The sequence below is a fragment of the Pavona decussata genome, unplaced genomic scaffold (assembly GCF_977016875.1).
Source record: "Pavona decussata unplaced genomic scaffold, jaPavDecu1.1 SCAFFOLD_53, whole genome shotgun sequence".
NCBI lineage: Eukaryota > Metazoa > Cnidaria > Anthozoa > Scleractinia > Agariciidae > Pavona > Pavona decussata.
In genome coordinates this window covers 2,671,020-2,685,000 of record NW_028145475.1, presented here as the reverse complement: position 1 = coordinate 2,685,000, position 13,981 = coordinate 2,671,020, and the positions used below count along the sequence as shown (strand labels likewise).

Sequence of the window (13,981 nt, the reverse complement as noted above, 5' to 3'; positions counted from 1 at the left end):
ATTTGCAACAGAGAAAGTCAGGTTAATTAAACTTTCCAAAAATTACTGTGCGGTTTTATTTTTTTTAATAGAGATGAGGCCAGTAAAAATATTCTATTCTAGTTAACGCTATCAATGTTTTCTTTTTATATTATTTCTTTTTCTTTGGCAGGAATCCATTTCCCGGAGGTTGAAACAAGTCGAGTTAGAATATTTGAAGTCTCAAACTCTAGAAGAATAGGACTGAGTGAAGTAAGAATTCTGTGAAATTTTACAATGCTGTAGCCTGTAATAATAATTTCGTTAACTTCCACATGGAACCATGCAAGACGGTCAGTGTAGTTACCTTGCTGTGGTTTGTTCGAAAATTTAATGCTTTGGCGAGTATATGCATTGTTACACGCCTCTGTAATACCGACAACACAATTAGTCATACAGTCGAACCTGTATTAAGCCACCCTCGGGGAATGGCTAAGTGACCGCCTAATACAGGTTGCACGGAATACATGTCAAACACAATAAAAGTGACATTTTAAATAACATTTGATAACTTGGTGCACAATTTAGGCACAAAAGCGCTCACAAAATCACTTGCTTTAGACACTGGAGCGATAAAATAGTATGACGAATGAGAACATGGTATAGAGACGGACTAATAAAACATTAATAAACGCCAAGACCCTACGGTCAGTATTGTAGGTCGTTAGAAATTCATTTGCCTGGCACGCTATTTGTTACCATATTTAAATAGTTTCTTTTCAGGAAGTGACCCTTTAAAACAGGTCAAGACAATACAAACGGCTCGTTGGGACTTAGTAAAGGGTGACTGCGGCCGCTTAATAGCCAGTGAGAGCCGGTGACCGTTTAATAGAGCTAAATTACAATAATTAAGGAACTAATATTCGGGACTTCGGCAACTGACCACTTCAAGAGTGACCGCTTAATACGGCAGGCTGATACGGTGCCACTTAATACAGATGCGACTGTGTATTTCTGTATAATCGATATCATTTCAGGCTTAAAAATGACACACAAAGGCAGTAATCTTGGAAGCCTCCTACATTTGAAATATAATTTAGTTTCTTTATATACAGAAGGTTTAAAGTCTAGCAGTGAACTGTGCCTTTTCTCTCTCGAATTGCCTTATTTGTTTTTGCCTGTTATTTGCAAGTGTTTTTCATTGTGTTTTCGGTATTACGGACACGTATAATGCATCACACGGATTAAGCTTTTTGTGTCAGCTGGTGCAACTGCTCTGCAAACATCTCACTCTACTGTTAGAAAGAACAACATGACGGAAACAGTGCCTTAGAGGCCAATGGTTAAGCAAAGCTAAAATAGTTCTGCTTTTAATTTTGACAGGTTAAACTCATTCAACAGGTCGTCACTGGCATAAATCGTCTGATTGAAATGGAAGAGCTTCTAGAAAAAAGCCGTCACATGGATTCGTTTATTTCCAAGATTATGAAAAACGTGCATGATATGAAATAGTCTGCGAGCAAGGTCTCTTCGGTGGGGTGGGGAGAGATGGTAGAGAACTCAATTCAGCCTCCTGAAAGGCACTTCTCTTCCTCTCAGCAAGAAATATATTTTTAGATGTTTCAGCCACTTGATGCACAAAATATGGCTTTTACGTTTTCTATTGCAATACCTTTCACCTTCAAAAAGGTTACATGCTGTCAAGAGAAAATGACGCTGTAGAACGCAACAACATCGTAATTACGGAGATACGCATGCGCGTTGCATTCTCGCGTTAAGTGTCAACTGCCAACTTGACCCCCATGCAAGGTTAGGTTTTTTCCCAGGAAAGGGATAATTTGAGACCCTAAGAACGAACTTGAGTGAACTGGTGTGAGATAATGGTCTAATTATGAGCGATAAGCACGCCACGGCTTTCACAATTATGAAACAGGCAATGAGAGTAACCATGTAAAATAAAGAGAACACTGAACAAGATTTCAAATGAGATACCTGTAAATTGTCCCGGAGTTACCTTTCGATATATTTCAGTGAAAGGGAATTGATGGCAAGTTCAAGGTGAAAGTCAGTAGTGCCCCACGTTCCTATAGATACGGCTATATTAATATTTCTCACAAAAAAAAAAAATCTTGGAGGACTCTTGACATTAATTTAAAAAACCATTAGATCGCTCTTACGTCAAACCGTGTAACCCTTGGAGAACGAATGAAATTGTCGTCAACCTTGAGAGTATTTTTCGGACTTTTGAATTACCAGATTCTCACACTGTGATTTCAATATCGTGAAGAATATTTATCTGGAAGATTCGTTTCTAGGATATAACTTCTGCTACTATGAACGTAAAATAAAATCATTATGAAAGGGTAGATAATAACAAGAATGAGAGGGTATTTTTCTTTTTCAGTCCGTGAGTAAAGTTTTCCCGGTAAACCGGCAAGCTTTGTCATCAGTTTCTTTCTTTTCTTTGTGCGAACTATATGAGAGATATGAAGTATTTCCGCCGAGTGTATTATTCAGTGAGTGGCACAGGCATACTCAGTAAAAGGAAATCAGAGTGCCCCTATCACGTCCTATCAGGAGTCGAGCCTAAGACCTTCCGATTACTAGTTTGGATGCTCTATCACTGAGCTACAGGAGACTCGTGGGAGCTAAGGCCATTAAACTAGGTTCATGGGACAAACACCCTGCATTCTGCTAGGATTGGAATGTCGATGGAATACAGTGTCTGCTATTTATTTTTTGACCGTTATCGTTTGGGGTACAGTAGAGCAATATAAAAAAAAACATGATATGTTGAAATCACGAAAAAGAAATATTTAATACATGAAAAGTACAGCATATCACCTCAAAAGGAAGGATTTTAGCAGTGGAGGTCCTTGGAAAACTAATTGTACGCTCAAAACCACCTCTAAAAATATGATGTTTCGAGCCTTTGTATTGAATAAACACTACACAACTCGACGCTAATACAACACGATTTACCTCACTTCACGTCATGAGACGATATTAAAAATAGTTCCGCTACCAGCTAAAATTAGCAACGTAGTCTTGTACAGAATAGATAACCGAACTGATGAGGTACTGCCAGCTGGCATTCTGGCTCCGCAAGTATTTTTCGAATATTCTTGAAAGTAACACAAGTCACGTGATTCCTTTGTGCGCTTCGCACGAATACAATGGCTTCCTAAATTTTAAGGGTAAAATCGACATCCGGGGTGCTTTGAAAGAAAACAAATTCGTTTTTACTGCCACGAAAGGAATTGAATAATTTCACGCAACTTCAGGTAAGGCCTCCAATATTCTTAATTTTGTTATGTCATTGCGGTGATTTTAAAGATTTTTATTTTGATTTTTAAGCGCGTTGAAGATATTCTCCAGACACAAGTGAGTTGTGGTAGAGAGCGTTTTGGTGTTATTATGGTCAAGAAGCTTTGAATTCGAGAACATTTGGCAGGATTTAGAGCGTGCGGTGCTCAGAGTCTAAGAGAAACAATTACACAACGAGCTTAACAAAGCCCACCAGAAACAAAGGACTGGAACATATTGGGTGTATGAATGACAAGTGGTCTAAATATAACATTGCTTTTGAAAACAAGTGAGGTGGAAAATAAAGGTAATAAAGCCCTCCCGTGTCCAAAGTATGATCAGAAAAAGGCTTTAGAGCATTTTTCCCCATGTCGACGTATTTTTAAACAAAACGACGGAGTCAAAACAGAGACATCACGCCTGACTCGAGGTTAGTTCAGAACGCGGTACAGGTCATTACCGGCGCGCGTGGAGCCGGGTTATGGTCAAATGAGAACATTTTGTGCGATCAACTTGTAGGGAAACTATCAAGCTTGGCTTCTTCCATTTGGTCTTGGTTCTATTGTGATCAGACGAGCGATGGACTTCGAACTGTGTCCCAACATGTCATTGCTAGAAAATTCCTCAACAAACAATGAAAAATCGACGAGTTTATCATCTTCTTCTCAAATAGAAAGAGCATTCAAGACGTTTTTTCTTGTTCTTATAGCCTTGGTAAACATCACTGGCAACACGAGTATCTGTTTGGTTGCCCTCAAAGACAGACATCTACGGGTTACGGTACGAAATTACGCAGTGGCTAGCTTAGCCTTGTCAGACCTGCTCGCCGTTCAAATTATGATCTTTCAAGTATTGACTTACTACAACATCGGTAAAGAACTGTTCCTCTGCGACGTTATGGGGAGAATTTTTGGATTTTTATTATACGTCAGCATCTTGCACTTATTTACGTTAAGCATGGACAGATATATAGCCATATTTTACCCTCTGCGGTACCGCTTCCTAGTGACACCAAAGCGCATAGCTGTTATTTTGTTAACAAATTGGATCGTTCCGCTCTTGTCCATCCTTCTTCTCCCTGTTGTCATAACTGACCTTCGCGGTTTCTCAAGTTTTTACGGATGCATCGAAGAAGGTTTTATCGAAATCACCGATAGAAAGAACCAACTGCACATGTTTATTAACGTGATTATTATGTTCTTTTTGCCGCTTGTTGCGATGTTGGCGGCTTATTATCGGATAAGCAAGGTTGCTTGGTATCAGGCCAACCGCCGAGTTGGGGTTGCGGTCGTGTCTGTGGTGCGAATCACTACCGGCCGGCTTCCCAGAGCGAGGGAGAGAAAATGGGCCAAAACACTCGGTAAGTTAACAAACAAAACTGCATGTCCTGTTTGCTTGCTACGTTTCATCGTAATATGGAAAGGCAATACCGGGGATCGTATCATAGTAACTGTATGCAGCTTTGTATGTATTGCTTTTGAATTCACCTCTTCAAGGTGCTCACCGCTCTAAAGCGGGTATCGTCAAATTGGATCATCACCGCCAAATTTCGCTTGTCTGTTTGTAACTTAACTCTCTTTGAGGGGACAAATTCTTTAGAGCTGTTCTTGGAGGATCCCGCTTGGGTCGACTTTGCAAGTGATGAATTGTAACCAGATTATAATTGGAAGGTTTATACCACGAAGAGTCTCACTTCATAATTAGATCGCCAACATACATCCTTATTTGGTGTAATTTAACCACTTCGAAAGATTTCAGCAATATTGAACCGAGGGGGAGAAGGAAACTGGCTCCGATTCAGTCGAATATAATTCAGTGGAGGGCTTTTGATTTTTATCAAAATACGTCCAAATTCGTGGAAAATGATGCGCCAGTTCCCGAATGTTCCGCCGAAGCAGCCGAAGGCCAAAACTTTCAAAGTTTAATTTTGCTCAACTGTCGAATACATTTGAAAGAAATTGAACGATGAAATTAGATTTGTTTTACAGTTCACTTCTACCCCTGTTCTGGCCATATTAATTACCACTTGGTAACAATTTGGCTTCTCTGACTTGACTTGAATACTGTGCGCGTCTTATTTATGTTTGCTGTAAAGCGTTTGTAAGTTAATGAAGGCTCTAAGAGTAAAACTTTTGAATTCTTCAGGACTCTGAGTAAAGCAATTACAAATTCTATATTAATTCTACAACTTAAAACTCGTGGTTCTCTTTCTTAAGAGAAAATGCTATGACCGTTTCGAACGCAATAAAAACACTCCAAGAAAGTTTTTTGGACGTTGTTGACAGCGTTTGTCTTAAAATAACCCACGAGGAGGCAAAAATAGGAAACAATGGAAAAGGCCTTCAGGCAACATTTGTCCCAAAGCGAACTTGAACTATAAATCAGTTTATTAACCGCAAAGGAAGTTAATTGGTTTTGACCAAGTTTCTGCATATGATACCTTTTATTATGTTATCGACCTTTTTTTCCCCGGCCATTCATCACAGTCAAGTCGTCTCGGATTGTAATGCCTGTAGCTCCTCCCTTTTACTCCTTAATAAGAAATGTTTCAACAATGTCCAAGAACTGGATAGCTGGCATTTTTGTCACGTCCCGTCTTATTAAAGATACCTAAAAGTTGACGAGCCACCACGCACGAAATAAAAGAAAATGAAAAAGAAAGACAATATCAAAACTGTTTACTGGTTTTAATACAAAGACAGGATCGTCGTGCTTACTCATTATAATTACAATTTCGTTCCTAAGGTCATCCCTCGTCTTTAATTCGTTGTGCGTTTCTGAAAAGTCCCTAAAGCATTTCGAGCCAGAAAAACTATTTTGCAAGTACAATGTTCATTGCCAGAACTCGATTTTTAAAGTTAAAACGTTGATTTCTTTTTTTACAAAAAGGAAGAAACACATTGGGCTTGAAACTCATTTGGCACAAAAAACTATCACCGATTAATTAAAAAATGGTCTGAAAAATACTTCTCGGGAAACGGACCTTTGGAAACGAAGTTGTCCGACATTTCCCGAAATGGCAGAGCATACGCGCAGACGTCTCATCTTTCCTAGGAGACGTCTAACGGCGGAGGTGGCGAAAAATAAACAAAGTAGCTAGAAGAACTGAAATATATTATAACAAATTAGCACGATAATTTGGTTTGCAACACAAACCTTCCTCGGGATCCCTCTTTTTTTCGTTCAGCTCCCCCGATGAAGGTTTGTGTTGCAAACCGAAATATCGGGTTAATTTGTTATAATAGATTTCTAATCAGTTGTTCTAGCCAATCTGTCTATTTTTCGCCACTCGGCTCCACTGTTAGAATCAATCTGCCGTCTATATTTTGTATTATTTTGCATTCTATATTTATACGCCTTTATCTTGTTTTTCAGCTATCGTGATTGGTGCGTTTCTATGCTGTTATCTACCCATGGTGATCGCATCCTTAGTATACATGTATGCTGGAGGGACTACAAATTATACGTTAGGAAAAACTTTGGAGATGTTAATGTTTCTGACTTTCTTGAACACTGTTCTGAATCCCATGATTTACTCTCTTCGGAGCCACGAATACAGAAGAGCCTTCAACAAGATTTGTGGAAGATGCTTCAAGGACTCGAACAATAACGACCCCTCGTTACGTGCCAATTACGTCACACAAGATATAGAGAGTCAGACTGTTTCCACTCTTGCGAACACGTCATTCCGTAAAGACTCAATTTCTTGATGCCTTGCGTTTCTCTCAATAAGCGTGCACTCATATTTCTCAGCACTAGTACTGCTGATAATTTTAACGGCGTGACGTAAAGGCCAGTTATTTCGTCCACGCGGGCCTACTCCATGTTTGTTTAAAAAGCCGCCTATAGAAAAAAGGCGCAGCCTAGCGTAACTTGTAACTCAAAGAAAACGCCGATACAAGTGTGACTTTATTTTGTTCGTTCTTTAAGCGTGTGACCTTTTGTGGTCATCTACCCTGTGGGCGAGTTTGTTGCTGGGGAATATGCCTATGGGCGAATTCACCATAATTGTTTTAGTGAAAATGAAGCGGTTACAGTTGAATGTGGAGAGTTAGTTTGTGTTTGCTTTGTTCTATTTTCCTCATCCTTGGAGACCCAGGGACAGTTAGTCAGGTAGCACGGATTTTCGTGGGCGAAAGTTTACTGTAAGAACGGTTCTTACAGTAAACTTTCGCCCACAAAAATGAAAAAATAAAAAATAAAAAAACGCGTCACCCTCTCAACCAATCAGAAGTAAAACCAAAATCAACCGTCACTTGCTAACACTTCATTGATTAATTGTGTTGTGTTGTTTCTGATTGGCTAGAATGATAACTTTTATTTGATTTTATGACACTCAACTGGCCATTTCCGAGTTGCTTTGAATCTCATTTCGAAAGCGAGGCTAAGTGCAAAGCTTTTCACATGAAAATAAGTTTTGTTGGCATATGAATAGGACCTGCATTGATAGCAGTTTTCTTCTTAAAACTGATGCAGCAGTCCTCTATAAATATGTTTGAATTATTATTATTATAATTATTATTATTATTATTATTATTATTATTACTATTATTATTATGAATAAAAACTAATGTTTCATGCACGAAGCCTCGCTTTCATAATGAGGTTTAAAGCAACTTGGAAATGGCCTAATAAGTCGCTCTGAAACTCCCCTTTCAACAAGCACAGTTTCCACTGATGAGCCGAATCTGTATAGAATTCTATTACTAAATTGTGAAGTGAACGTGGTTATAGTGCGTGTGGAACGTTAAGCCAAAGGTGTTTTATTTTAAACAAAGCCCACATCACTCTTCACGTCGCGGCGCTACTCGGCTACTGAATTAACTAAGAGATAAAGTAAGCCTTCTGGAGCGAAACCAAACCGACTCAAACGTAGTTTCAGTTTGCAAAAGTTGTCATAGTACATGGTCGTACATCGCTCAATTTAAGTACCCAACAAATAGTTTCGGTAGAACAACTTTCAAAAGCTATCGCCGGCTGCCGAATATCCGCTTTGATGACATCAGTCTTGCTATTCCCACGGCATCAAAAATGCTATTTTTGACTATTTTCACTTAACGATGGAGTATTAAACAAATTGAAAGCTATTTGTAATGCTCTACTGTTTTAAAGGACTGAAATTCTCAAAGGCCGATATAGGGACCTCTGATACCGCTTACATCGAATCCCTTACGATACATAAATTGCCCGTTGAGCTGGCCGACGTTGATGTAATATGTCAAAAACGAGGGCGAGTGCTTTATCACGGGTTCCAAATACTGAGAAACAGATGAAAGCACGAGGCCGCAGGCCGAGTGCTTTCATCTGTTTCGAGGTATTTGGAACCCGTGATAAAGCACGAAGCCCGAGTTTTTGACATGTCTTCTCAAATGAAACAATAAGAAATTAATCTCATTAAAATGCAAATGTTTGATCTCAGATGAAAAACATGTTTCATCTCAGATGAAAACCTGGTGGTGTTTCATCTGGTGTTTCATTGGGGTATCAAGATTCATCCACCTGACCGAAATGGAGGTCATTTATTGGCTTTTGACTGCATGAATTATTAATGAGTTTGAGAACAAAATTGGAAGCTCAAGTAACTGCAAGGCTGATCTGACTGCGTAGAAAACTTAACACGACAGCAACATGATAGAGACCAAACCGAGAATCAAAAAATGCAACCGTGGAATGCTCAGCGTGGTGACCACGCTGAACATTGAGTTTGGGGAGAAAAGGAGCGTTTTCCCTTTGAATGGAAAAACCGTTCATTCTGGTAGGACAACAAATGGAACAGTTCTTCCCACTGGAAATTTTTCGGTAAAAAGGAATAACTCTCAGACGTATTCCTTTTTTTCTCGTTTTTATCGAAATGACCGGAATATCACTGAACCATCTGCCTCATCACACTTACGCACCATGCTCCTTGATGAGATACGTGGTTTATTTCCCAAAATTGCCAGTGGAAAAAAAAACGTTCCTTTTGATTTCTCAACGGAACAAATGTTTTTTTCTATACAAATGGAAAGCACTCGAGAATTTTACAGTTCCATTTGGCGGAAAATTCTCACCGGTTTTTCCATACAAATGGAAAGCGCTCAAAGGTTTTTCCGAATTTTCTGCAAGGCAAGTACCAGCTCAGCTGGAAAATTCAGGGATTAGATCAACCTTATTCCCAGGGATTTTCCCAATTTACAAGGAAAAAGCCCTAGGAGGTTCGGAAAGGGAATCCATGCAATCAGAACGTGCAAGTGTCGGGCCAAATTTAAAATGTCCTCTTTTTTTACGAGTCTTCTACGCACCTCTTCATCCGGATTACCTCCCGCTACTTTGTGGTCCAATTGGTTAATAAACGCCTTTCTCTAAGATTGTTCCAGTTGTCATTGGGTGTCCAGGGACTATACCAAAAAGGCTTGAAGCCAACCTCAAGGAAATTAGAATAGTAGAATGACGATTATGTTAGTGCAAAAGACAGTGCTCTTAGGAGGTGCGAGAATCCTCTGCAGAGTCCTTGGTATCTAAGTTACTTAAGGTGACTTGTTGTTTGTTGACACCTGGCCGGGGATGGTGACCAATAATAATAATAATAATAATAATAATAATAATAATAATAATAATAATAATAATAATAATAATAATAATAATAATACATATTTCAAGAAAATTGCTTATTTACAAGATAAGAGTAAAAAAAAGAACTATTAAAACCTATTTACAATTGTGAAACGGATTACTAAGTAAAAACTGAGTTTTTTCTTCGAAATGATACCGAAAAGCAAGCGTAAATCGGTTATTTGCACCTAAATGTTAACTTTTTGTTCACAAAAAGTGTTGGAAATTTCTTAGAGTCGAATCACATATAACGCAAGTTTGTAATAATAGTAATAATAATAATATTATTATTATTATTATTATTATTATTATTATAATTATAATAATTATAATAATAATATCATTACAAATCTTCACCTATTTACAAATAATAATATATGACCAATTCACATTCCACCATCGTAGACTAAAATTTTAATTAAATGAAAATATTAAGAGATCCTAAAATACTAATTTACAAGCTCACGCTGTTAGTGTTCCAAAAATAATTTTTTTTCTTCTATCCATTCTTAAAACCTCTTCACATTTCCTTCAAATTCAGGTAGAGCCCCACCTTAAGAAGAAGTAAAAATTTATTAGGTCATGTACAGAATTTATCATAAGGTATAACACTTGGCAAATTCCAGAAATTCCAACTTTCGACGAACCAAGATCCATAGTGGTGCTGAAATATGAAGCGACACAAAACAAGTGACTTGCAATGCGGACTGGGGACGACAATGATGTCAATGGCGTTCAAAAAGTCGTAATATATTCAACACGAGAAACTAATTACATGAAAATATATTCAGGATCTCATTAGCATATGGTGACTGGTTCATGGTCGTCAGGCGTGACGGATACAGACGTTTTGCGTGAGGTTATCTTTCTCCCGTGCATCATGAAAGTTCGCATTGCAAACGATCTTCCTTCAGTGCCTCTTGGGACATTAGCTTTGCTGGGGAAGGAGCTGGTATCACTGGAAGACAATGTCGGCTTTACAGTGTACGAATTTCGCCTTATCCCTGGCGATGACTTCGCGTTTACCGCATTCTCTCCAGATCATAATCACATTTATTACTGTATTGAAGGTCAGTTGTTGATATTTAAACTCTGTAAAAGGAAAACTATTTTATTTGGTAGTGGGGCGAACCACGAGTAAGTATGCTAAACGTAAGTAGTAAGTAAGTAAATTTATTTAATCGCATATCGCATATGAGAGAGATATTCGCTTGAAGTGGCTAGCGTGAACTCTCAGTTCGAACGATGGGACCATGGGAGGCCAGTCGTAGGTGTTTAAAATACAAGAAGAAGCGAGCAACCGTCACTAGCAACCCTGCAGGTATACATTAGATCAGATATTTGATCTGGTCGGCTAAAATGATTGCACAGAAAATGAAGCAAAAACGATACAACGTTGGATTTAACAAAGGGAAGGTTACAAACGCACATGTGTGACAATAAAGAGAAGCTATTGCGAAATAATGTAACACAACACGTGTGATAGGTTTACGTGAAGTACATCACTAACCAGTAAAGGGGCAATGTAGAATTACTTTGAATGTCACAAAAACATTTGCATCTATGGAAACGTTAAAATAATAATAAGACTACTAGTAAACACAAACTAGCTTTAATTATTTTTGACTGCAGATGGCTAAGATTGAAATGGATTGAAACTTAAAAAAAATGGCCAATCAGTTTTCCAAGTTTATCTTGTGTATTTTTGGAGAAATCGCTAAAAAAACTGATAATTTGTTCTTCTCAGGAGAAAACACTTATTAAATAGTTTCTTCTCGGGGCTTTGAGAGCAGTTTGATTTTGCTTAGCGCGGTGTTTTGTCATAAAAACGAAAATCTTGCCCATAATCATGGCTTTTTATTGCAAACGAAGTGCAAAGCAGCGGACAAAGCACTGCGGAAGCAACGTTTCCTGAAGGAATTCAAGGCCACATGCAGAATTGAAAATTGAGACGACAAGAAGGTTTTGTAGAATTTAGGATTTTGATATGACATGAAGACACTTTCAGTTATTCTTTTCCACAGGACGATGCAGCTTACACCAAGATGCAACTGAAGAACTACTCTTCACTGCTGACCATGTTCTTGCTCTTACGCCTGACAAAAAAGTTAAAGCAGCTGTCCATGAGCCAATGAGAATTGCCGCCTGCTCGGTCCCACGTGACCCAAGCATGTCTCCCATTCCATTGTTTATGAAGAGCTTGAGCGAAGTCCTTGATTCAGATCGCAACGTTTTTTGGCAACACGGATACAGCCGAAGATTTCTGGCCGCACCCGATGGCTTCAACATGTCCGTACACAATACATTGTGTCATGCCAACCATACCACGAACCTGCACTATCAGAATAACGTGGAAGTGGTTTACTTTATCAAAGGTCAAGGAGAATATGTCTTGCAAAGCGGAGGTGAACAGCACGAGTTTGACTCCGAAAAGCATAACGGGACTTTGATTCTTTGGGAACACGATGCACATGTTTTGAAGATTGGCGCCGCTGATTCTATTGCCATCTGCCTGTTTTTCCCGCCACTCAAGGGAACCGAACGCCTCAAGCTTGACCAGGAATCTGGCTCGTCTTATTAAGTCTTTGTTAGTATGTATTCTTAACATCAAACACCTTTTCCTTTTATATGGAACTCTTTGGCAAACTATTATTTTAAGTTTTTGTTTAGTCTTGAGGGTCTCTTCGACTTTGTCACTTCGCCCCTGCCGGCTTGAAGATAAGTAGGACCAAGTAGAATATTATGAGTACAGCATGCAGGCAAGAACTACTTTGTTCCTTAGAATGCCAGTAAGATACGCTGCAACATTTGAAATGTTCGCTATATTCGAGACATCGTGTTAGTCCATGGATCTTTATGAGCTCACAAACAGTTATGAAAAAGCGTCATCGATACTTTTCAGTGAACCTTTGTTTTAGAACATCACACGCGCAGTTAGTCGATGAGTCGCGATTTGAGCGTAATTTTGTTGTCTGTTACATGTAAGATTTTTAGCATGGCTGAAAATATATTGGTTGTAAATTTACACAATTCAGGTTACAAATGTATTCACACAAGAGAAACATTAACACATTACTTTAACAGTTGATACTGTAAGTAACATAACCTTAATTCCTCTTCTTTCTCTCTTTCTGTGTGTCCTTCCGTCGGCTCGATTATGTCCTTCCTATATTTGTTTGTGGAAACTATCTCGTATTCATTTTTTTAAAAGCTGTCCACGAACAAGAAGCTGGGGCGCCATTAAAAAGCTTCAGCACTCTGGTATTGTATATATACAATGGTTCATAAATGCATTTCTCCTTCCCATCACTGCTAAGCAAAGTTTCACACGAGAGACTTTGGTGTAAAGCTGCTCTCAGGCGTACAAATATCACAGAAAAGTTGCTCGAAAATCTGCAAGAAGAACGCGAAAAACTGAGCGAGCACGATATTCGAGGGGCGAGCAGCGAAGCCAGTAGCTGGCCTTCCGGCGCCCGCGCTACTCGCGGTTTCGCCAGTCTCGCGCGCGACACGCGGCTTCGAATATTGTGCTCGCTCAGTTTGCGTTCTTCCCTGCGTATTTTCGAGGAAAGAGACACTGCTCGAAGTCTATTCTACACTTTACTTTACTTGCTCTTCCGTCAAACCTTCTACTTTTACTGAACAGTCGAAAGTATTCAATACAGAATCAGAAAAACTCAGCAAATTGCAAATTTTCGTGTTCATGTGGATTTTAATGAGCCTAGTGCAAAGTCAATAATAATAATAATAATAATAATAATAATAATTTATTCGCTTATATTGCGCATTTTCCTTGACAAGATGATCAAATGCGCATTACAATAATTACAAAAGCACAATATGTATATATATTACGTGTGACAGCAGTATTGAAATGACGAATCCTCTATATATTTTATATCTACCTATCTACTATATTTACGATATAAGTCATTTTATGTCTATATGTTTAACAACAGGAGTATTACTGCGATTATAATAAGTTATGATTAAAAGTAAAAATATATAATAAAATGTAAAATGTAAAAATAATCAAATCAATCAGGAGCGAATGCCATGGTAAAAAGGTGTGTCTTAAGTAGCGCCTTAAATTGTATGTCAGGAAGCGAAGTTCCGACTGCTTAGA

At 38.6% G+C, this 13,981-nt stretch overlaps 3 protein-coding genes across 4 annotated transcripts in view; all 3 read left to right on the top strand.

Moving 5' to 3' along the window:
* Positions 1-2,335, top strand: part of LOC146480475 (creatine kinase M-type-like) — a 6,430-nt gene extending 4,095 nt beyond the window's left edge. Inside the window, exons 3-5 of the mRNA XM_085109652.1 lie at positions 1-21; positions 152-231; positions 1,342-2,335. The exon at positions 1-21 is cut by the window's left edge and continues 34 nt beyond it. Of these exons, the coding sequence (XP_084965778.1) occupies positions 1-21; positions 152-231; positions 1,342-1,470 (230 nt within the window). The 3' untranslated portion in view covers positions 1,471-2,335. The remainder of the gene's footprint in view (positions 22-151; positions 232-1,341) is intronic.
* A 434-nt stretch (positions 2,336-2,769) lies between these two features.
* LOC146480474 (histamine H2 receptor-like) lies at positions 2,770-8,351 on the top strand. 2 transcript variants are annotated; one of them, XM_085109654.1, is made up of 3 exons: positions 2,770-3,242; positions 3,326-4,624; positions 6,640-8,351. In XM_085109654.1, exons 2-3 carry the CDS (start codon positions 3,844-3,846, stop codon positions 6,972-6,974), a joined length of 1,116 nt encoding a protein of 371 aa, XP_084965780.1. In that variant the 5' UTR covers positions 2,770-3,242; positions 3,326-3,843; the 3' UTR covers positions 6,975-8,351. The 2 variants fall into 2 exon arrangements, with proteins under 2 accessions (XP_084965780.1, XP_084965779.1); XM_085109653.1 differs by having other exon boundaries at positions 3,316-4,624.
* A 2,229-nt stretch (positions 8,352-10,580) lies between these two features.
* On the top strand, positions 10,581-13,892 carry LOC146480473 (uncharacterized). The gene is made up of 2 exons (XM_085109643.1): positions 10,581-10,925; positions 11,880-13,892. The coding sequence occupies exons 1-2, from the start codon at positions 10,661-10,663 to the stop codon at positions 12,434-12,436; spliced, it is 822 nt and encodes a 273-aa protein (XP_084965769.1). The 5' UTR covers positions 10,581-10,660; the 3' UTR covers positions 12,437-13,892.
* The last annotated feature ends 89 nt before the right edge of the window (positions 13,893-13,981 follow it).